At 41.7% G+C, this 24,849-nt stretch overlaps 2 protein-coding genes across 4 annotated transcripts in view; one reads left to right on the top strand and one right to left on the bottom strand.

Annotated features, from left to right (window-relative positions):
• The window catches only part of TSPAN7 (tetraspanin 7), a 125,536-nt gene extending 107,457 nt beyond the window's left edge, over positions 1–18,079 (bottom strand). The window contains exon 1 of one of the 2 annotated variants that reach the window (XM_045472874.1): positions 17,954–18,079. In XM_045472874.1, coding sequence (XP_045328830.1) covers positions 17,954–18,034 — 81 coding nt within the window. In that variant the 5' untranslated portion in view covers positions 18,035–18,079. The remainder of the gene's footprint in view (positions 1–17,953) is intronic. The other variant, XM_045472873.1, reaches the window with a different exon arrangement.
• Positions 18,080–18,197: 118 nt separating this feature from the next.
• LOC123595313 (ferritin light chain-like) overlaps positions 18,198–24,849 on the top strand; it is a 68,060-nt gene continuing 61,408 nt past the window's right edge. Inside the window, exons 1-2 of one of the 2 annotated variants that reach the window (XM_045472875.1) lie at positions 18,198–18,382; positions 24,661–24,739. In XM_045472875.1, the coding sequence (XP_045328831.1) occupies positions 18,326–18,382; positions 24,661–24,739 (136 nt within the window). In that variant the 5' untranslated portion in view covers positions 18,198–18,325. Of the gene's footprint in view, positions 18,387–24,660; positions 24,740–24,849 lie in introns of both variants that reach the window. The other variant, XM_045472877.1, reaches the window with a different exon arrangement.

Genomic DNA, 24,849 nt, shown 5'->3' with positions numbered 1-24,849 from the left:
AGGTTATTTATATAGCTTTTTTATTAGAATATTCAGTTTTGAACCTCTCTTTTCCTGTATTTTTTATCTCAAAAGAATTCACATGCTATATACAGAGTTCACACCTGACATCTTGGTTTAAAAGACTTTGATCTGAGTTTCCAACGACGTGGAGAAGTGCATTTCACCTCTATTTGTCATCTAGACCAAATCAAAGCCCTCCAAACCACTCGTTGAGCCACGATTCAGAGCTACCTGTTCTAAGCCATTTATAAAAACTGTCAGGCTAGCTACCTCTGTAGACCAGGACTGTCTTGCGAAAAATACAACATACAAAGCAGTTACTTGTTTGTTCTCAAAACATCTCTAAAGGATATAAACAACTGCCAGCTTCATGTCACAAATAGAGCAGCTGCATGTTAAGAAGATTAATAAGTAACATGTGCCAATAACTTGCTTCTACCCTGTAGTAGAACCTTCAACCCTTAAACAAGATTTACTGGAAACTTGGGCTTCCGTTGGTGCTGAACGCTTTTACACGTATTACATCCACTACCAGCAAGCAATTTAGCATCAGCTACATGTAGAACTCTGGGCTTACCATGCAGTTGAAAAGAATCCTGTTTATGATCTCATGCTTATGTGAACAAACAGACTTTCTTCAATTTTGATTTCCACACCAACCTCCTCTTTTAATTCCAAACCTACCTTTTTGACAACTCAAAACATCCACCCAATCACTCTTCCTGATTAGCCAAGAAGCCTTAACTGTTAGGAAAAAGGAGAGAATAAGGAGTATAGGAATCACACCTCCTTGGTCGTACCTCACCAGAACCATGAAAGGCCATTCTTCCAGGCGAGAAGGAAACGTGTGGGCTCCCACACAGCTGTTCAGGAGCCTGCACAGTCTTGTGGCCAGGGGTTTACTGAGGCCACTCAGTGAAGTTTTTCCTTTCTCTGCTACTTATCCTTATGTTTCTTTCTCCTTCCGTCCCTACACCAGCCATGTCTCTTGTATCTTGAGTTCAAGTGCCTCCAAAAGAACAGCTCCATCTAGATCCCACAAGCCTTATCATCTTAAGTTCCACTGACCAGCCAACAAGCAAATAGCCAAGGGTCAGATCCTTTCTCCTGGCCAGTGGGCTGTGATCATGGTGGGCAGTGGGAAGGGTCAGGAAGTACAGAGATGGCCAAAAGTAAAGAAGTGTGCAAGGCCATTTCTGTCAGCAAAGAACACAAGTGAGCAAGCTTCTGAGAGCTGGCCTATCTCCTAAATCCACTGGTATCTCCAACTAAACACATGCAAAATGGAACACATCATATTAATCTCAAACCAGCTTCTAAGGTCTGCATTTCCATGAGGCCATCATCATCATTCAGGTTCTTCAAGCACATAACACTGGGGTTCTCACTCATTCACAAATATCCTTGCCACATCATAAAGTGGCTGTCCACTGTCCTCTATCCTTCATTCTCATTATACACTATATAAGACCTTTATGCTTTCCTAAACAGGTTTCACCACTTTTGCCTTTCTTATTCCAACCCAACCAACTTACTGTTTCTAGAGTAGACCTACCTGTAAACAGCTTCCAAAACTACCACTCCCTGCTCAAAATCATGGCCTAGTCCCTCCACCCCTACCAGTAAAAACAGGTCCAAAGCCCTAACTTGTGCAGTCAACCCACAATAAGGCCTATGCCTACTTACCTAAATGTAGCACGTTTTGTCCCTTATGATAGCTAAACTCACTCCTGCCCCAAACACAGAAAGCCTTCTGCTGTCTACAAACTTCTATTTATGCCACTTCCTCCATCTGAATAGCCTTCAGGATCCTCTCAGAGTACCACCTGTCAAAATCCCATCATTCTCCAAGGTAGATTCCATCCACATGACTTTTCCAAATTCCTCAGCTAGATGAACTCTCTCCCTTGGTCCCATAGCACTTAATTTAAACTTCCAGTACTTTAAAAAAAATTATAGTACTTCTAGGCCAGTGCTGTCCAATAGAGATCTACTGGCAAGCTGCAGATCTAACTTAAAATTTTCTAGCAGCCACAGTGGATGTGGTGATGGGGCGCCTGGGTGACTCAGTGGGTGGAACGCCCAACTCTTGATTTCAACTCAGGTCATGATCCCAGAGTTGTGGGATCGAGCCCTGCATTGGGCTCTGCACTGAGTATGGAGCTTGCTTAAGATTCTCTCTCTCTCAGGGCACCTGGGTGGTTCAGTTGGTTGAGTGTTCGACTCTTGATTTTTGCTCAGGTCATGATGCCAGGGTCATGGGATTGAGCCCCATGTCAGGCTCTGCACTGAGTATGGAGCCTGCTTGAGATTCTCTCTCTCTCCCTCCCTCTCCCACTCTCCCTCACTTGTGCTCTCTCTAAAATAAAGAAAAAGAAACAGGTGAAATCAATTTTAATAATGTTTTATTTAACTTACTATGTCCAAAATATTATCATTCCAACACATAATATAAAAATTGAGAGATTTTTTCATATTAAATCTTCAACATTTATGTATTTTGTACTTGGAGCACATCTCAATTTGGACTATCCACATTTGATGTGCTCAAATGGCTGCTTTACTGGATAGGGCATTGCTAGGTCTTTCAAACCAAAAATTGTTGAGGCTTGCTTCACTCCAACTCCTATAGGCCCATATAAAACTTTGACTCTCGAGGTTAAGGATTATCCCTTTTTTATATTGGTACTCCCTAGAGCATGAATCAGGAAATCACAGCCCATGGGTCAACTCTGGCTGCCCATCTCTTTTTGTAAATAAAGTTTTATTTGAATATAGCCTTGCTTCTTTAGCTACACTGGTCTATGCTGATATCACATGATAATGGCAAAGCTGAGTAGTTGCAACTGGGACCATACTGCCCACAAAGCCTAAGATATTTATTATCTGTTCCTTTATAGAAATGGTTTGCTGATCCCTTCCCTAGAGCAGTGACTCCCAAAGTATGGTCAGTGGGCCAGCACTGATCAGCAAACTGTTATCAGTCCAAAATGAGAAGAAGCTTGCATCAGAATGTAAATACATTTTTTGTAACAGGACTTTCCTGACAAAGAAAGCAGTATATTAGCTAATAGTCCGACACTAGCTTCTTATCTCACCATAACTGTTTAATTGACTTTATTGTACCTTTTGCCATAGAATTAAAAAAAAATTTTTTCTTAATTTTTTTTTAACGTTTTATTTATTTTTGAGACAGAGAGAGACAGAGCATGAACGGGGAAGGGGCAGAGAGAGAGGGAGACACAGAATCGGAAGCAGGCTCCAGGCTCTGAGCCACCAGCCCAGAGCCCGACGCGGGGCTCGAACTCACGGACCGCGAGATCATGACCTGAGCAGAAGTCGGACGCTTAACCAACTGCGCCACCCAGGCGCCCCATAGAATTTTAAAAATTTTTATAAGGAAATACATTGTTTTTTGATTGCTTCTTCTGAGTCTTCAGCTAGGTTAAGGCAGTCTGACTGTACATATGATCATATTGTACATATGATCTCTACATTTCCTTACAGGATTTTAGTTTTACATTTATGCGTTTAAACCAACTGGAAGTTTTAATATTATTTAAGTAGGGGCTCCAGCTTTATTTTCTTCCACATATCCAGTAGCATCATTTAGTAGCATCTCTCACTAAAATGAATGTATTTTTCATATAGTAAACCACATACACTAGAATTTAATTCTGGATTCTCTATTGTTCCACTGACCTATTTGTCTATTTCCAAGCCAATATGATATTGAATCAATTAGTGACTTTAAAGCTTCATTGGTTATGTATTGCCACAAATGTAGAGGCATAAAACAGCATACAATTATTACCTCACAGTTTCTGCAGGGTCAGGAGTCTGGGCACAGCTTAGCTGGGTCTTCCGTTTCAGAGTCTCACAAAGCTTCAGTCAAGGTTTCAGGTGGCTGCAGTTTCATCTGAGGCCTAAATGCGGAAGGATCTGCTTCCAAGATCACTTTATTGTTGGCATCATTTCATTCCTTGCAGGCTACCAAACTGGGGATGTCAGTTTCTTGCTGGCTATTAGCCAAAGCTGCCCTCAGTTCCTTGCCACGTGGCCCTCTGCATAGGGCAGATCACAACAGGGTAGCTTACTTCTTCAAGGCCAGCCAGGGACAGAGTGTCTCAGGAAGACAGACATTACAGTCTTATCTAATATAATCACGACCACGTATTCACATACACCTGAACATCTTTGTTGTATTCTATTAGAAGCAAGTGATGTGTCCTGCTAATACCCAAATAGAGGAGATTACACAAGGACATGAATACCAGGAAGTGGGAATCATGGCAGCCATATTATAGTATGTCTGCCACAAGAGTATATTCTGATAACTGACAAGGCACATACTTCTTTTTTCACCCAAAATTTCTCTTGATTTTTCAGGCATTTATTCTTCTACATAAACATTATTATTTTATCAGTATCACCCCTACCCCTCAAAAGAGTCCTGTTGGGATTCTCCTTGAAATGGCGCTAAACACATTTTTAGAAAACTGATATTTTTATGATATTCAATCTCCCCATTCAAGAACACAGTGTCCTTTAATCTGTTCAGATCTCATTGTATATCCGTCAATAAAACCTTAGTTTTCTTCATATAATAGCCATGCCCTTCAAAAAGAATGAAACTTTGCCATTTGCAACTACGTGGATGGAACTAGATGGTATTATGCTAAGCGAAACTAGTCAGAGAAAGACAAATATCACATGACTTCACTCATGTGGAATTTAAGACACCAAACAGATGAACATCACGGAAGGGAAGCAAAAATCATATAAAAACAAGGAGGGGGATAAAACATAAGAGACTCTTAAATACAGAGAACAAACTGAGGGTTGCTGGAGGGGTTGTGGGTGGGGGAACAGGCTAAATGGGTAAGGGGCACTAAGAAAGACACTTGTTGGGATGAGCACTGGGTGTTATACCTAGGGGATGAATCACTGGAATCTACTCCTGAAATCATTATCACTGTATGCTAACTAACTTGGATGTAAATTAAAAAAATAAATACATAAATAAAATTTAAAAAAAGAGCCTTGCCTTTCTTGTTAGCTTTATTCTAAAGTAGTTATGATATCTGTTGCTACTAAGACCAGAAGTTTTTCTTCCCTCTCCTTTTCTAAGGCTTATGTTAAAATAATGAAAAGCAAGTAATTTTTGTATTTTTTAAAAAGTTTATTTATTTTGAGAGAGACAGAGAGCACAAGTGGGGGAGGGGCAGAAAGAGAAGGGGACAGGATCTTCAGTAAGCTCTGCACCGACAGCAGTGAGCCCAATGTAGGGCTTGAACTCATGAACCGTGAGATCATGACCTGAGCTGAAGTCAGACGCGTCACTGATGGAGCCACCCAGGTGCCCCTAATTTTTGTATTTTTATCTTGTATTCAACCACTTTACCAAATTCTGTTAGTCTTCTTTTAAAACTAAAAAACTATTGGGTTTCTTAGTATACAACAATTGTATCCATGAAAAGATCCAACATTAAGTTGTTTTTATTTTACTGCAGTGGCTAGATTAACCAAAATCATAAATAATAATGGCAAGCAAGAATCCTTGTCTAGTTCCCAACTAACTGAAATGTCTTTAATATTTTACTGTTTTTTGAACAAATATTTACTGTTGGTTTTAACATTTGTTGAACGGAAATCGTCTCTGTTAATAAAATAATGATAGATACCCTGCCCTCAAGGAAGTGGTGCATAACTCCACAATCCTTAAGTGTGAGTTAGGCATAGTGACTTTCTTCCAAAGAACACAGTATGGAAATGGGGAAAAAGAGTACCTTTACAGTGAGAAACCTGATAAACCATCTCAGTCAGATAATCATGGTCAATATCAACAGCAATAAGTCATCTTATTAGTGGGCACTCTTCATATGATGTGATGAAAATAGCACTTAACCACTGTGGTTTTCTTTCCCAAAACACGTAACCCCAGTAACCATGAGAAAAACATCAGACAAATCCCAACTGAGGGCCACTGTACAAGGTATATGACCCCTACTCTTCAAAAATTGTCAAGTCACCAAAAACAAGGAAAGTCTGAGAAACCATCACAACCAAAAGAAGTCTAAGGACACATTACTACTAAATGTAATATAGTAGCCTAAATTCGATATTAGGTTAAAACTCAGGAAATCTGAATGAGGTATGGACTTTAGTTAATAATGTATTTATTTTGGTTCACTAACTGTAACAAAGGTACCATACTAATATAAGATGTTAATAATAGGAAAAACTGGTTGTACGATAAATGGAAACTATGTACTATCTCCACAATTTTCTGTAAATTTAAAACTGTTCTAAAATTAAAAGCTTATTTAAAAAAATAATAAGATAAGTCATCAATGCTTGGTTGAATTTTAAGTGACAGATTTATATGTATTTATCCTATGTAAGAATATCCTTATCTCAATGACAGCTACACTCAGCAACCTAAACTCACTATATTTTTGGTTCCTATTCAAACTCTTTTGCAATCCCAGCTCTCCTTGGTCACAAACTATAAAATCCAAAGAGTTAATCATCCTTGATTTTCAGGATTGGGAGAGTTCTGATCAATTTACTCATTTAACAAAGATTGACATAATACCTCCCATGTGCAAGATATTAGGAAAAAAGCAACACTCTACACCATAAGGAATAATGTTGGCAAAATGTGTATGTGTCACACTTTACAAAGCACTTGAATGTCATTTAGCCTTCAACACCTGACTAAGGGGGGTAAGCACAAATCTCAATTCTGAAGAGGAAACTGAGGCTCAGAAACACTTGTGTGACTTGCCTAAGGCCATACATCAACTCTCCAAATCAAGGCTTCCCACAGGACTGATTTCAAGCCCCCTACAACAGAGGGCAATAGTTAAAAGAATACCAAGTGACTGGTACAGTTTTGAATATGAAACAGAAGTGGAGCAAAGCAATAAATCCTCAAAAGTTTCATCAGAAATAGAAATGGAACGTAAGTAATGATGAGGATGTGAAAGGACCATTTACCACTCAGACTCATTATCAAGTTTTAGGTTCCTTTTCAGTGCAACAGAATCTACCTTTGGGAAGTCCTGGAACAATCCCTGGAAACGATAAACTTTAAAATAATCTTTGTGGAATGATTAGAACAATTAACTGACCCAGAAATTCTGTACAACACCATGACAATGTTTGGAGAGTGGGAACTAAAGTGCAGAAGCAACTTCCTTTCATTGCCAAGCAAGAAGTGGCAGTCTGAGGCGAGAACAAAAGTCTCTATACTTCTGGGGAGAAGCAAATTGATTATTCAATAGGCATCGTAACTAGCAACCACCAGTACCCACTTTCAAACCTATTTGATCAATGACAATTCACCTCAGTCTAATTATCAGTGACAACTCAACTTGCTTCAGGGATCATTCTTCTGAAAGCCAGTTACAATGACAGCCTCACACACTTTGAGTCCAACCAAGCAGCAGCAGACACTGCAGTGAACACATTTTCTGGAGTCAATCAACAACAGTCTCACCCAAATGGTTCCAAGGCCAAGGTCAACCACTCATGCCTCCGTAACCAAAGCAACCCCCAAACACCACCACACTTCCCATAAAAGATCAGAAATCTACTTTACTCATAAACTTCTCTCTCCTACTTCACTTTTTGTTGTATATATTGGATAATAGTCTGATCTCTTGGCAGAGGGCTTCTTAACTTTTCAGTGCAAATGTGAACAGAAATAGATTCCCTCGAGGAAATGAAACTACTCCAAACTCCAAGAGTTCAATTGGAGACCTTTGGGCTATGTCTTGCTTGTGGAATCTTCTCAAGCTAGCTTTATGGTACTACAGATCACATCACAGGAAAGCATTCATATGGTAAGAATTTATAACAAACTGCATCGTGGACTAGAGTCACATCCCAGAAATCAGAATCACCTTGGGAGTGGTTTTAAAAAATACATAACCAGGCCAATCTCTAGACCCACTAAAATAAAAACTTCAGGAGACAGGACCACATATCTGTGTTTTTAAAAGTCCCTTAGTGATTCTGATAAGCGCTCCTATAGTTAGGTATGGCTAGCAGGGTCTCCCAAGAGGGACAAGGTCACTTTGATTTACCAAGAGACACTGGAAACCTAGCTTCAGACTTTGAAGCAAAGCAGAACAAATCAATAAGCCAATGCTAGATACTCAACAGCTAGATATCCCCTAGCTACCTCCAGATCCAGGAGAGTCGAGATGAACCAGGCTTGCTATTATATATTGAGTTCTCTTGGAATCAATGGTTCTCAATCCTACTTGAACAGCTGAATCACCTAGGAGATTATGTGAAAGATCCAAATGGTGCTACCCAACTCCAGACCAACTGAATCAGAATCTCTTAGGGTGGGAACCTAAGCATGTATTTCAGGTCTCCTTAGGCAATCCTGATGGGCATACAGGGTTGAGAACCACTGATCTAGATTGTTCAACTAGTATCTGTATCTGACTCACTGCATCTTCTAGTAAAAGGCATGTAATTTCTCCTAAAACAGATGATGAAAAAGCCCACTGTGCCTTCCAGAAAGCACTAAAGAAAATCTTCCACAATAGAACTGTGATCCTTAATTCTACCACCAAACTATTTGACATGCTTTCCTGCACAACTGATCAAATAATAAAAAGGGAAAACGAAGAAAAACCCTCTCCTATCTTTTCCCCACTATGTCCTTTACTTGACGGATATTAGGGATCTATACAAAAGAGGCCAAAATGTTGAGCCAAAAATGAAAAGCCTTCTGTCATGGCAAGGGGGATAACAGCCAAAAAAAATAAATTTAAGAAGAGTAATCCAACGATCTGCTTGCCATGAGGAGATAACCCAAATCAGAAGCTGCTGTTATGGGAACAGAGGAGAAAAAGATATAAGAATATATTTTTAAAGTGTGTTTCAAATTGGTTTAGCAGTGCCTTAGTCACCCATGTCAAGGGCTTAATACATTTAAACAAAGAAACGCAGTCAGAGATGACTTTCAACTTTCAGCACCCTGTGAGGTGCTTACTTAAAACAGTATATAACGCTGAACAAGTCCATGAATCATAAGTAATATAGCTCATGGTAAGGTCACATCAAGAACTCTAGCTATAATTAAAATTGAGGAAACTATTTCATTCTAATTGGACAAAATTTCAGCTAGTTTCTAAGCAACTACTAAGTGGAAACGACTAATGTTCCCCAAACGCTGTAAAAGGTAGTGCACATATCCTAACTGCATACTGCATATGGGGAGTGAAGTTGATTAAGAAGAGACTCTTCAGATTACAACGTACAAATCCTATAATAAACATGAAGGGTTATCATGTCATAACAGAAAGACAGCAGAGCAATAACCCGTTTAACATCATATTTTGAACTCTGGTTCTTCCACGTTCAATTAATTCAGCAAGGTCTGAATTAGGTCAGAAGACACAAAGGCCTTCACCTGGCAGGAAGAAAGGAGCAGAAAAAGCAGCAGCAACCTTCAGAGCTTCATTTCCATTTAATCCAACTCGAGTCCCCAGAACACTCCCCTTGACATCCAAAAGCTTTGTAAAAATTGAAAAGTAGATACCAGTATCTACTAGCACAGCCCAACTATCGCCATTTTAGATGCTCCAGTCGATCACTCACAATCAACTACGTATTTAATTAGTACCATGCAATGAAGAGATACAAATATAAAGGACTTTCAGTTAAAGATGATGGATTGAACACATCCATTTACCTTGGCGATCTCCCAAAACTCCACCGAAATGACACTAAAAGGATTTTTAAAACCCACAATAACAAAGAGAATGGAAGAGGAGACAACCACAATGACATTTTGAAAGCTGAGAAAAAGCCAAATCTCATGGCAGCTATGAGAAAAGCCAAGAACAAAATATTTGCACGCAAGCGCACCTGGAACTGGGGATGAAACGGGGCTAAAATAAGGAGGATCTGGTTAAAAAAAAAAAAAAAAAGGCTTTCTGTGAAGTAATTAGATCCTTGCCAACTTCTGTCTCTGGCCTTTTACCATTCCAGCATAGACTCAGATTCATTTTCCAGGGAGGGTGAAACAGAGGGTCTCTGAACTGTGGAACAAAAGCACAGTGGACATATATTGTATACTTAAAATAGGGGCTTAACAAAGTTTTATATACTGCATGTGAAGACACCCAAATTTCTAACCTTCTTCATCCACTTCATTTATAGCATTTAATTCATCATGACTATTTTTTAGTTCCTTGATCTCTGCAGCAATAGATTCTCTGCTGTCTTCTATGCTTTTTTCAAGCCCAGTGATTAATCTTATGACTATTACTCTAAATTCTTGATCAGATATATTGTTTATATCTGTTTTGAGCAATTCTTCAGCTGTCATTCCTTCCTGGAATTTCTTCTGAGGGGAATTCTTCCATTTTGTCATTTGGGCTAGTTTTCTGTCCTTTATGTGCTTTAAAGGCTTGTTATGTATCCTGCACCTGTGAGCACTACAATGTTAAAGAGAGGTCATACACTGTCCAGGGCCCAGCCCTTTAGCAGGTGTTTTTGGAGTGTGTTACATGCTTTCTGTTGTTATAACTCTGGTTGCTTTATTACCCTACTCGCAGTGATGGTTTGGACCCTCCACCAGGTGTGCTTTGATTTGTTCATTGAAGTAACCCTATGGCCTGCCAGGTTGTCCCCGTGGGCCCCTGGAGACGTCTCTGTCGCTCTGCAGCCTGGTCTCTTGGAATTCCAAGTCCTCTGGCCTCAACACTCCTGTGTTTGAGGAACAAGGGAACTTTGGGTCCCCCTACTTCTCCGCCATGTTGGATTCCCATCCTCTTAATCTTCTTCATGCAAAGAGATGATTGGAAGATGCTTCTGTAGGAAATCTGATCGGGCCAAGGGAAAAGACCTAAAGATACTGACCTTGGTTCCAAACTCAATTGTCCAGCCAAATCACCCAATTTAAAAATCAACAAACTCCCACTTAATATAGTAGGGGTTTCCAATCAGCTTTTTAGTGTTCTACTCTTAAACACGCACAGAACAAAGAGCAAAAGGTTGCCAGAAATTTGAGGTAAGTCTATAATATGCCAGAAAACAGAGACGTTTGAAGGAAACCATGCAGAAGAAGCAAACTTAAAAAAAAAATCATCAGTATTGCCAAAAGGATTTTAAAAAGATACTACATTTTCGAAATAAGAGTAAGATGATAGGAAAAGTAATATTCAGATATCAAAAAGGAGCTCCTAGAAATCAATATATAAATCAAATGAAAAATTCAATAGCAGGCAAGATCAAGTAGGTGACATGTCCCAGAAGGTGAAGAGGTAGGGGTGCCTGGCTGGCTCAGTCAGTGGAGCATGTGACTCTTGATCTTGGGGTCATGACTTGGAACTCCATGTTGCATGTAGAGATAATTTAAAAATAAAATCTTAAAAAATGATGAAGAGGTAGAAAAGAGGAAAGAAATTAGAGAATCTGTCTAAAAGGTACATTCAAAGAGAGAGAGAGAATAGAGAAAATGAAAGTAACCAAAAAGATAATTCAAGAAAATTTCCCCAAACTGAAGGACCTCGGTTGCCAGATTGAAAGAATGCACAGGAGAGAAATGAAAATAAATATATAACAAGAAATATTCTGATGAAATTTCAGAGCACCAAGAATAAGAATTTACAAAAGCTTTCAGAGAAGAAAAAGCAGAATTTAAGAAGAATTTGACTAACATTTGATTTTTCAACAGTAAAAAGAGTAAGAAGACTGGGAGGAGGAGAGGAGACAGTAACATTCTGAGTGTAAATGATTTATAAGCTAGAATTCTATACTCAGCCAAACTATCAAATTAAATGCAAGAGAAAAATAAGATTTTCACACCTGCAAGACTTCAAATATTAACCTCCCATGCATCCTTCTCCAGAAAGTTACTAGATGATTTGCTCCAACAAAATGAAAGAACAAACCAAGAAAAACAGGACATATAGGAAACTGAGGATCCAACATAAAAGGAGACTGGATTTTCCAGGATGATGGTAAAGGGAGATTATAATGATGTTGGCTGTTTCAAAGGACCAGAGAACACTAGTCCAGATTGAAGGTCAGAATGCTCTAGGAGAAAGGTCTCTGATAGGAGCTGATAGGATTCATGAAGTATTTGAACATACTAAGTGAAGATACACAGCTCTTGGGGGAGAGTCTGGGGCTAAATTAGGAGCAAACATGGAAGAGGGACAAGCAAAGGATATAAAACAAGGCAATTTTTAACAGAGGAAACAAAAATCTGTGCACATAATCCTAATATACACACTAAATGGCTCAACTATGAATAGGCTTACCTAGTCACATTAATGTAACCACTGGCTACTGCTCTAACCAGAATGATATATGATAATGATAAATAATACACTGGGGTCTATCCCAATAAAGAAAGGATGTGAGTGTGGGAGAAAGGGGTAGGAGAGCTAATCTTTGTCTTCCATAGTGGGAAGACAATATATAACACCTACTAGTTGAGAAGTAGTAAAATAAGTGCATTACCTAAAAATGAAGGTAAAACGCTAAAAGCAGCAGCTGGCAAAAGTTGGTAAACATTCTATTGAAATACCTGGCATATAAAAGCCCTCTAATGACTGTTTATTGAATTACACACACATGCAAAATAGTAAGTATGAACTTCAATATGTGCCAAAACTCAAACACTTAGTAAAATGTTAGGGAATTCTCATTAAGGTATTTTTCTCCTCTATTTAACCCAAGGACCTAAACTTTCTAGATGATAAAATAAAAAAGAAAAATATTTTGACCATTTCTTTTAATTCCTCTCAAAAAAAAAAGGGGCCACCTGGGTGGCTCAGTCCGTTGAGCATCCAACTCTTAATTTTGGCTCAGGTCATGATCCCAGGGTCGTGGGATCAAGCCTCATGTCTGGTTCTGCACTGGGCATGGAGCCTGCTTGAGATTCATTCATTCTCTCTCTCTCTCTCCCCCGCCCTCCCCTGCTTGTACACTCTCTCTCTCGAAAATAAAATAAAAAAATGTTTAAATCCTCCTCCCAAAAAAGATTGGTGATGCTTATTAAGTGAAAAAAAAAAGAAGCACCCATATTTTTCCATAAGACAGTTTGATAGCATTACTGATAAGCTAATTAGGTCCCTGGATATTTAACGAAGAAATCAAATCTAATATACACTGGAATGAAGTGAAGGATATTTTTCTTCACACATTATTTAGTGGATTTAGATGCCGTGGATTTAGAACTCACATGAGTGTCTAAAATACATTAAAAATGATAAGTCAAAACAGAATTTACCTAATAAGTGGCATGTTTAAAAAACTGCCCCACTTGTTGTTGAAAATAATTATATTTGTCATGAAGAAGAGACATTTTGCTTTGTATTAGGACAAAACAGATACCTTTTTTATTCAAGTTTAAGACATTAAATTCCAACGAAAATTTTAGATAACTAAAATGTCTGTGAAACTAGCTGACCATAAAAATATAATAACTGAACTATCATTAGGATAAGCTATTCTTTAGAAAGTCCTCTGTCCCATGTTTGTATGTATTAATGTCAGGAACACATTTAAATCACCACAGGTAGACTGGAAAGGAGACTGTTTTGAAAAGCCTCCCAATTACTTTAATATACAAATTAAGGTAAATTGAAATAAATAAATGAGCCTAAGAGTAGTCAATAAAATTTCATTCATTCATTCATTCATTCATTCAGTACTTCCTGAGTAAACCTATTATTTGCCAGGCACTGTTTACTAGTCTTTGAAGCACAGGATAACTTACTCCTAGGTGTGTTTTTTCCTCCTCTTCTATAAATCTGAAAATGAGACATATAAACCAAGAAAAATAAATGATCCATTTACCTAGCATTCAAGTGATGTCATTTACTGGAAGACAAATCATCTTATCCTTTTAGACACTATTATATAAAGAACTACCTACCTTTTATCTTCAAAAAAGAACTACAGTGCACTATAGAGACTGTTTTTCCTCTAACCTGGGATTGTGTTGAGCATGCTCTGGTTTGGCGGTTCCAAACACTACTAAATATAATTTTGCATAAGACTCTATTTTTCTTCGTAGGACTTACTACTGTATAAAGTCCAATAGTATAGAGGTTGCAGGCACTGTTAACGTTGAACCAGGTAATTCTTTGTTGTGAGGTCTGTCTTGTGTTTTATAGGATGTTCGGCAGCCCTTGTGGCCTCTATCCACTAGATGCCAATAGCACTCCAACCCCAGCTGCAACCCAAAAGGTCTCCAGACACTGCCAAATGTCAGGAGATGGGTGGACAAAAATGTCACCTGTTGAGAACCATTGCTCTAGAGGAATACCTCAGAAAGGGAGAATGATTGTAGACAGAAGAGGAGACAAGATAAAACAAAGATCTCTCTTCCATTACATTAGATTTCTGCTTTAGTATACACTCAGGTGCATCCACCTCTTGACGTTACTGGTCTACCATCATTTTAAGTTCGAATGTCTTCTGGTCCTAAATCTAAACGGAAGAGAAGAGAGGTTGTCCCATGAAAGCAATTCACAAAGAACACAAAGGAAACAATTCTGACTAATCTTCCACTTAAAAGGACTAAGGTCATCTTTTTAGTTAATTACCTAACCTAACCCCAGAAGTTTTGACAGATATTTGAGTACCTACAATGTGCCAGACATAGTTCTAGATATAAATTTGTCAACTGTATTTACTGAATTGATAAATCACTCTAATCAACAGCATTTTCTTCATGATCTTGAATTTGGCAAAGCATTCCTAGATAGCACACCCAAAACACAAGCAACAAAAGAAAAATAGGTAAGCTGGACTTTGTCAAAATAAAAACTTTTGTACTTCAAAGGACACCATCAAGGACGTGAAAAGGAAGTCCACAGAATAGGAGAAAATATGTGCATATGGTATATCTGATAAGAGACTTGAATCAAAAAGTAAAGGACACTTGCAACTCAATAATAAATGAATAACCCAAATAAAAAATGGGCAAAGGATATGAATAGACATTTCAAGGAAGATATACAAATGACCAAGAAGCACATAAAAAGATGCTCAACATCATTACTCATCAGTGAAATTCAACTCAAAACCACAATGAGATACTTACTAAAATGGCTAGAATCACAAAGTCAGATAATAACAAATGTCGGCAAGGGCGTGGAGAAACCAGAACCCCCCAACACTGCTGGGGGTGGGGGGTGGGATATAAAATGGTGCAGTCACTTTGGAAAACAGTCTGGCGGTTCTTCAAACAATTAAACATAGAGTTACTACATGACCCAGCAATTCCCAGGAAAGAGAATTGAAAATATACGTTCACACAAACATTTGTATGTGAACATTTATAGCATCATTATTCACAATATCCAAAAGGTAGAAACAACCCCAATGCCCATTAATGGACAAACAGATGAACAAAATGTGATCTAGTCATACAATGCAGTATTATTTGGCAATAAAAAGAAGGAACATGGATGAATCTTGAAAACGTTACATTAAATGAAAGAAACCAATCACCAAAGACCACATACTATATGATTTCATTTATATAAAATGTCCAGAATAGGGAAATCTAGAGACAGAAATTAGATTAGTGATTACTTGGGGAGGGGAGGGGGAGGAGGAGAATAGCTAAACGTATGGAGTTTCTTTAAAAATGATGAAAATGTTCTAAAACTGACCGGGCTGATGGTTGCACTTATCTGTGAATATACTAAAAACCACTGGATTGTACATTCTTAAAAAAGTAAATTATATAGTATATGAATTACATTTCAATAAGGTGTTTTATAAAAAAACAACAACCAGCATTCAAAGTACAATGGAAACATGACATTTGAACAACACTTTATTAACGACAATGTCTTATTTAAAATACTCTTGCATCTGGAGAGATCTCATTCTTTTGGTTGTGAAATGATTACTGAATGCTATTTAAACTACTGAAAATGCTCCAGGTAAACATTTTATTTGAGATTATAAAAAACTTAAAACGCAGGTATCACGAACGTCAGGGGACATAAAATACAGTGCTTGTTTACGATTTATTAGGGAGCATTAAGTAATTATATGCATGGGGTGGGAGCGGGAGGTAAGCAAGAAGAGTTAAAGAGATCATATGAAAAGCCTCAGTCTAGAAGACTCCCTTCTGTACCAGCCCGCAGTGATGCCGAAGAACACTCCCTATATACTGTAAATCTTATTTTTCAGGGAGCTCAAAATAATCACCCATATGATTTACTCCAGTAACAAATAGGAAGTCAAGTAAATACTAAAGTGCCAAACACAGAGATTTAAGGAAATAAACAAAAGGCTAAACCAGTTCCCAGGAATGGCTACTGGAAAGTTTCGGCTAAATTTTCAACCTGTGTCGTTTTCAGTCCAAATAAAGTCCGTTTCTGTGTCTGTCTTGTGTGATATACCAGTTAATCTATCCTATCTTACTGCAGATCTCTTGGAATGTCCGGTCCCTAGAGTCCACAGTTTCTTGGATCTGAAGCATCACCAATGCCAGTGACAAGGAAATGCCAGCGGGGGGGGGGGGGGGCACATTAGAGATTTTTTTTTTCATCCTTAATAAATCTCAGCTCCTGCCTTGGTCATTTACAAACAGCTTGCCTCACCGTCAACCCGAGTCTCATACGGTACTGTGCCCAGTTTCAAACCAGAATGAGGGCTAATTGGGGTGGGGGGTGACACGGAGAAAAACGACCAAAGGCGGGATTAGCTTTTTCTACAGAGCCTCAGGTTTCAAAATGACTGCCTGGGAAGGTGAAATGACCCAAATTATTATTGGGGTGGGAGGAAGGAGGTAACAGACATTCATTCTCCTGCAGAGTGGCTGTGGCTTGGTGTGGAAATGCAGAACTTGGGGAGGGAGGGGGTTTCTACATGGAAAGAGAAACAACAGGGAACGGTCTTTAGGTACCACCCACCCCTCCAAGTGAATCACTGCAGTGTCAGCCCTGCACTGATCCCACGAATTGCCAAACAGGATGAGGTAAGGCACAAGCCTTGAGCCCCCCCTCCTCCTCCACCTACCCCCGCGCGCAGAAGGGCGCATCCCTCCGCGAGGTGCACCACACAGCCCCCTGAGGCCTCAGCTGAGGGGCTGACGTCACCCTTCTGCATTGAGCTTCAAGGACTGGGAGCAGCACCGGTTAGGTGGGGAGTAGAGTTGGGGCGCTACTGCTGTCACCAAGTGGCAGGGGTCCTCCCCCAGGACTCTGCGGCTTGGGTACACGCAATGACCGAAAGACCAGATGAAGAGTGGAAGGGTGGAGGGGAGTGGGAAAAGGGTCATAAGACCCACCTCCTGGGTCTCTGAGAAAGCTTAAAGATGCCCCTAGTTTATGTAAGACCCTCTCAGGTCAGTGCGTCTCCGTGCGACTGCAGCGCCCTCTCCCCATCAGTGCGTTTGGGGGGCCCTGGTCGCCCTTGCCCAGCCAGGCAGGCACAGGACTCCTGGCGCCTCCCTCCCGCAGCCCCGCGGGGCTGGGAATAACCGGGAATCTGGGATCAAACCCAGTACTCCCGCGCCCTCTCCCAGCCAGGTTAGCTCCCAGAGACACCGCGAACAGGATCGTAAGGGAGGCCGGGGAGGGGTGTCCAGAGAGGAAAATAGAGGAATAAAGCCGCAACTTTCCCTAGAGGCTGACTCTATCCCTCGAGCTTAAAAAAATAAATCAGCGCATTAAAACAAATTTGGAAAGATCGACAACCTGCAGTCACCGCCACCACGCAGCCCCTTGCAGCCCGCGCCGGGAGGGGTCCAGGGTCCCAGCAGCCCCAAGCTTGCACCCCGACATCCTGCAGCCCCAACCCAGCCCCCTGAACCTATTTCCTTAAGCAGGGGACCGAGATTAGATTTTTGGTTTGGGTTTTTTCACCCCTCTTCCTTTCTCCGAGCATCACTATAAGGATAGACGGCCGGAGGCCCGGCCACCCGCCTGGCGTGGCCACTCACCCAGAAGACGAAGGAGTAGATGATGAGGAGGGTTTTGAGACAGGTTATCACAGGTTTGGTCTCCATTCTCCTCGATGCCATACTACAGAGCTCCGGCGGCGGCGGCGGCGGCGGGCGGCGGGCGGGCGCGCGGGAGGGGGGAGGAGGCGGGGCGGGGCGGGGCGGGGGCGCGTGCCGCGAGAGGCTCCGTGCACGCGCAGATGAGGCCGTGCGCGTGCGTGAGCGCGCATTCCGCGGGGCGCCCGTTTAAGGAGTTGGGCTGGTAGTGACTGCGCATGCTGAGAAGGCCGCCCGCGCTGGCAAGCCCGCGCAGGCTCAGACCCCCCCCCCCGCCCCCCGAGGCGAAGAGCCGGGCAGGGCCGCGGGGAGGGAATGGAAGAGCTTGGGGGCGGGGTCGGAGGTCAACACAATCTCTTCCAGGCCACCGAGGCACGTAAGTTTCTGCTTTATGCACCGTAAGGCTTTTACATTTGCAGGGCTGTGTGCACCTGGCGACGCGAGCTTTATGGGTATCCCCGAAAAGCGGGCACGTTTCTGCATTTAGACACCCCACCAGGCCTTCTCGGATGGAAGTGGCCCAGTAGTCGTGTCCTTGGAACAAGCAAGCCTTGTCTGTGCCAGGAACAGACTGTGACAGGTGGCCGGAGTTACAGCTGGAGGGATGGTCAGGAACCTGGGAGCTCAGACACCCCAAAGACTGGCCACCGCAGGAGCGCCATTTTTTAGAGGTCACATTTTGAAATGATGCTGAATGGCATGTTTCTGTACGAAGGTACCATTCTTCCTGCACATAAAATGTTTAGCAGATAACAGAAAAAAATGTTTAAAATGCCTGAGAACCATTTTTCCCACCCTAACAAGTCCAACAAACCACCTCACACCCAGGAAAGAGAGCTGTATCAAGGTCAAAAAAATAATGTTCAAAAACAATTTGGAACTTCCTCAAAAAGCTAAGCATAAGAGATACTGTGTGACCAAGCAATTCTACCCCTAGATATGTACCCAAAAAGTATGAAAACATATCGTAGCACTATTTATTGTAACCCCAAAGCAGAAACAACTTGAATGTTCATCAGTTATGCATGGATAAGCATACTGTAGTAAATCCATACAATGGAAAATTATTTGGCCACAAAAAGGAATGAAGTACTGCTTATCTATGCTGCATGTATGAACCTGGAAAATCTGCTAAGTGAAATAAGCTAGACACAAAAGACCAGTGTTGAATAATCCATTTAGAGGCAAGGTCCACAATAGATCCAGAGAGACAGAAATAGAGGTTGCAGGGGGAGGGGCTGCAGGAATAAAGAGTGACTGTTAATGAGTAGGGGGTTTCTTTTTGGAGGGACGGAAATATTATGGAATTAGTGGTGATGGTTGCACAATTTTGTGAACATACTAAAACCCACTGAATTGTACCCTCAGAAGGGTGGCTTTTATGACATGTGAATTATACCCCAATAAAAAAATAATGTACACTCCACCCTGATTTCCTGTGGCTGGTTTGTAGAGGAACACACAGTACAGATTCTGTGGGAGATTTAGCCTGATTCCTGAGAGATTCTGCGGTCAAAATAGCAACACTAGCTCAGGCTAACTCTACCGTGGATAATGTTAAGGACACCTTTTGTGAAAGAGTAAAAAAGCAGTCAGTAGGCTTGAGGAAAGCCAGCCAAGGTCAGTTGTTGCAGGAATAATTATTACCTCCAGTAAGTTGAACATGGTCTGAGGTCAGTGAGGTCATTGTATAAACAGGACTCAAACAGGAGGAAGAGGAGAACCTGCTTAAGGAAATGATCAACCATAACAAAAGGATATGTTGGCATAGAGGGGAGTGGAGAGGGATATGGGTTCAGGTGAAAAAAAAAGATTAGGAGCAGATTGGCAAGGTTTGTGTTATAAAGGCAGTTCCCGCACAATTATTCTCAACGCTGGTTACTCATTTGCATCACCTGGAGAGCTTATTTTTTAAAAAGCAAAGCAAAACACTGACTGCCTGTGCCCAATCCCAGGTGGCTTGAATCGTTTGCTGTGGGGTGAGGTCTCAGGTGGTCCTGATAGGAATCAAGAGTTGAGGGATACTGTCCTTATTGCAATGGCCTTTAGCCAACTTCAGAAAGCTTTCTCCTACATGTTTACAGTCCCCAGGCAGCAGCAGGAAAAGGATAGTGAACACTTCAAGCCCCGTGGCCACCCTTAGCCTCAAAAGGTCTTGCCCATGCCTAATTACTCTGTAACGGAGTCAGAAATCTCAGTTTTCAACCTAACAGGGACACTGCTGAGCATCATAGATAATTTCATGAGTTAACGCGTGATATTCCCAGACGGCGTCCATCAGGTCAACGATTTCCGTTTTGAGCTTTCTAGGGATAACTTTTAGGTCCAGATTCTTGAAAATGTGGACTGTTCCAGCAAAAACAAATTAAAAGTAAATATTCAATAATACATTGAATTAAAAGTAAATATTCAATAATGATATTCAATAATGTAATTCTTGGGTAAATTAACATAGCTGATAGCTAAATCCTTGCTACTCAAATTATGGTCTGGGTGATACAATAGGGGGACAAACTATCCCAGTTTTCCCAGGACTGAGGGGTTTCCTTGCACTCGGGGTTTTCATTGTTAAAGCCAGGAAAGTCTTTGTCAAACCAGAAAAAGTTGGTCACCCTGCCCTTGAACTAGTGGCACTGGCATCTGCTGGGAGAGCTTGTTGAAAATGCCGAACCTTAGGCCCCACCCGAAGCCCATGTTAACAAGATCCCTAGGAGATTCAGATGCACAGTAATTTCTGTCAGTTTGTCATGGATTGAACTGTGTCCCCCAAAAGGTATGTTGAAGTTCTACCTTAACTACCTCAGAATGGGACCCTACTTGGAACTAGGGTTGTTGCAGGTGCAATTATTTAAGCTAAGATGAGGTCGTACTGGAGGAGGGTCAGCCTTTATTCCAGTATGACTGGTGTCCTTAAAAGAAGAAGAGACACGAGGAGGGGTCCGTGTGAAGACACAGAGACACACGTGGGAGGGGCATACGACCAGTTGGTATGATACAGCTGCAAGCCAGGGAACGCCAAGGAGTAGAAGAGGCAAGAAACAGTTTTACCCAGCCTCAGAGGGACCATGGCCCTGCTGACACTCTGATTTGAGACTTCTGGCCCCCAAAACTGTGAGACAATAAATTTGTGTCGTGTAAGCTGCCCATTTTGTGGTACTTTGTTAGCACAATCACAGGAAACTAGTAACATCTTAAGACTCACTGATCTCCAGTTGCTCAAAACAACCACGACCACCCTATCACCCAGCAATTTCACTGCCAGGTATGGACCCAAAAGAAATGAAAACAGGTGTTCAAACAGAAGCTTATACATGACTGTTCACGGCAGCACTAGTCACAACAGCTGAAAGGTGGAAACAGCCGAAACGTCTACCAGCTGACGTCTACCAGCTGAAGAACAGATCAACAAAATGTGGTCGATCCATACCTGGGAATATTATTCAGCCATTAAAGAGAATGAGGTAACGACACACGCTATAATGTAGATAAACCTTGAAAAGCTACTGAGTGAAAGAAGCGGCACACACAGCCCACTTGCTGTGTTACTACATTTGTATGCACGATCCAGAACACGCCAGTGCATAGAGATAGAAAGCAGATTAGTGGTTGCCTGGGCTGGGGGCAGGGGCCATGGGAAATGACTGCTTAGCTGTTCCAGGGTTTCCTCTTGAGGTGATGAAAAAGTTCTGGAGCTAGACACCCCATCGTGAATGTACTCAATGCCACTGAATTGTACACTTTGAAATGGTTAAAATACAGAACTTTATGTTATGTATATTTTATCACACAAATAACCACAGCAAGCCTGAAGGCTCTGAGGCCTGAAGGAATGCTGCATTTGGAGAGCTGACAGAGTCAGCAAGGCTCAATAGCAGGGGCAAAGACGGCATACGGGAGGCTGGAGAGAGGTCAGCCCATCCAGGCCCCAGTAGATAATAATAAGAATTTTAATATTTTGCCTGAAGTAAGGGGAGCTTTTGAGTTTCATTTGCCTTAACTTCAGCAGTACTTCAAGGAGAACCGGACTGCCCACCAAGCCTCCTCCCTGGTCCCTGCTACCGTCACCCCCTTAATCCTGTTCACACAGCAACCAGAGTGAGCTTATTCAAACACAAGCCATATCATGTCACTCTCTTGCTTAAAACCCTCCCGTGGCTTCCCATCATTGTACAAAGAATCAAATTTCAGCCCTTTGCCCTGACTTAGTAAGCACACGTGAGCTGGCTGCGACGTCCTCTCCTGTTAATTTCTCCCTCTACCCCTGTGCTTCAGCCTCTCTGGCCTTCTCTGTGTTCTTCAATCACACTTGGTTCCACCTGAAAGCCTTCATGCTGGTTGGTCCCATCATTAGAATGCTTTGCCCCCGAACTCTGAATGCTTGCTCCCTTCCTTCCTGCCATTCAGACCTAAGCATAGTCGTCACCTCGTCAGAAAGGCCATTTCAGATGAAAATAGCCACCCAGTCCTATATGTTCTAATCCCCTACGTGGCACTTACCTACCACGTTCTTATTCGCATTTTTGTTCTGTTGTCTGCCTCCCCCACTAAGCTCCACATGGCAGGTATTTTTTGTCTGTTGTATTCGCTGTTGCATCCCCACCACCTAGATGAAGTAGCAACTCAGAACGTGCTGACCAAATAGATGGCACACAGTAGTCACTCAGTAGATGATTGTTGACTGATCGAAGAAGGGTGGGATGTTTGAGATGGACCTTGAAGTGTGACTAAAATAATGGCGGTGATTGGGAAAGGAGAAGGAGATCCTTACAGGCTATGGCACAACAGGAATAAAACAAAGCAGAACACGTAGAAGAGTGGTGAGGTGCGCCAGAGGACATAGAGTAGGAAAGGATGCAGAAATGTAGGGCTGCAGGGGAGGAGAGCCTTGCCCAGGCAAGTTACACTCTTGTGTAGGCAGTAGAGAGCATCGGAGGGGCTCTCAGTAGGAGTGACGTGACCTGACCAGCATTCAGGAAAGGAACTGGAGTTAGGAAGCAACTGCAGTCACCTGCCTGGGACTTGATGTGGGCTAGACCTCGGCAAATGGCAGTGAGGCTGGAGGAGGTGCCAGAGCAGTGTGTCTCCACTCCGGCAGCAGGAAAATCTGCCGGAGAGCTCACAGACTCACAGATGCCTGGGCGCCGGCCCCCAGACATTCTGATTGACCTGGTCTGTGGTGGGGCCACGGCGATCAGTATTTTTTAAAAGCTCCATAGATGGTCTAGCTGGGATTGAAACCCCTAGCGTGGATAAAAGAACCTGCTTAAGAATACACAGCCTCGGGGGGCGCCTGGGTGGCGCAGTCGGTTAAGCATCCGACTTCAGCCAGGTCACGATCTCGCGGTCCGTGAGTTCGAGCCCCGCGTCGGGCTCTGGGCTGATGGCTCGGAGCCTGGAGCCTGTTTCCGATTCTGTGTCTCCCTCTCTCTCTGCACCTCCCCCATTCATGCTCTGTCTCTCTCTGTCCCAAAAATAAATAAATAAACGTTGAAAAAAAAAAATTAAAAAAAAAAAAAAAAAGAATACACAGCCTCGGGGCGCCTGGGTGGCTCAGTCGGTGAAGCAGCCGACTTCGGCTCAGGTCATGATCTCACGGTCTGTGAGTTCGAGCCCCACGTTGGGCTCTGTGCTGACAGCTCAGAGCCTGGAGCCTGCTTCAGATTCTGTGTCTCCCTCTCTCTGACTCTCCCCTGTTCATGCTCTGTCTCTCCCTATCTCAAAAATAAATAAAAACGTTAAAAAAAATTTAAAAAAAGAATACACAGCCTCTAGGACCCAGTGGATTGGGGTAATGAAGGAAAAGGAGGAACAGAATACGACTTTTAGTTTCAGTAAACTTGGAGGGAAGCTTTTAAAATGTGTAATCCCCAAATATGGTACATCCAGGCAAGGGACTGGCTTACAGTTATTACAAAGTATGTGTATGAAGAACTTGTGCAGTCACAAAGGGAAATTTTTTGTTCTAATAAGAAAAAGTCATCAAAAAATATATATGCAATATGACCTCAACTATGTAAGAACATATAGAAAAGAAATTAGAAGAAAATGTGTACAAATTGGTGTACCTGGCTGGCTCAGTTGGTAGAACGTGTAACTCTTAACCTTGGGGTTGTGAGTTCACCCCACCTTGGGCATAGAGATAACATTTAAAAATGTGTATAAAATTTTCACGCCAGTAGATCTGGCCGGTGAGGTTATAAAGGATTTTATTTCCTCTTTTTTGTATTTATTCTCTTTCTCAGAATTTTGAAATAATCATATATAATAGGAGGCCCTCCCAAAAGTTTAAAACACTAAGGTTGTAGGACTTAATAGGCAGAAAACCTTGAACTGTTTGAAAACTTGCTTAGATGAAATTTGAGTGTATGTGCATTCATCTGAATTTCTTTTTTAAGATGTTTATTTTGAGAGAGAGAGAGCGAGCAAGCATGCATGGTGTGTGCACGAACAGGGGAGAGGCAGAGTGAAAGAGAGAGAGAATCCTAACCCGGTCCACAGTCAGCATGGACCCCGACATGGGGCTTGATCTCTTGGTTGTGAAATTGGGACCTGAACTGAAATCAAGAGTCGGATGCTTACCTGACTGAGCCACCCAGGCACCCCCATTCATCTAAATTTCTATATTTATTAATATATCTCTGTGTTTCCAGGGTCCTTACCTGAACACCAAGATGACTTTCTCCCTGGGTATCAGAAATTTCTGCATGACTGAGACGGCACCTGTGAAAGGTATGTTTGCAAAAGCCACTCAGGAAAGCATGCACCCAAAGAGAGGAGAGATATGAAGTATGCCAATTTGGTTTAAGAAACCTTCATAAGCATCAGAGGGTTAGGTTTGT

Source organism: Leopardus geoffroyi, chromosome X (genome assembly GCF_018350155.1).
Source record: "Leopardus geoffroyi isolate Oge1 chromosome X, O.geoffroyi_Oge1_pat1.0, whole genome shotgun sequence".
Taxonomy (NCBI): Eukaryota; Metazoa; Chordata; class Mammalia; order Carnivora; family Felidae; genus Leopardus; species Leopardus geoffroyi.
Note: the sequence above shows the minus strand (reverse complement) of the source record. Positions and strands in the feature narration are given on the sequence as shown.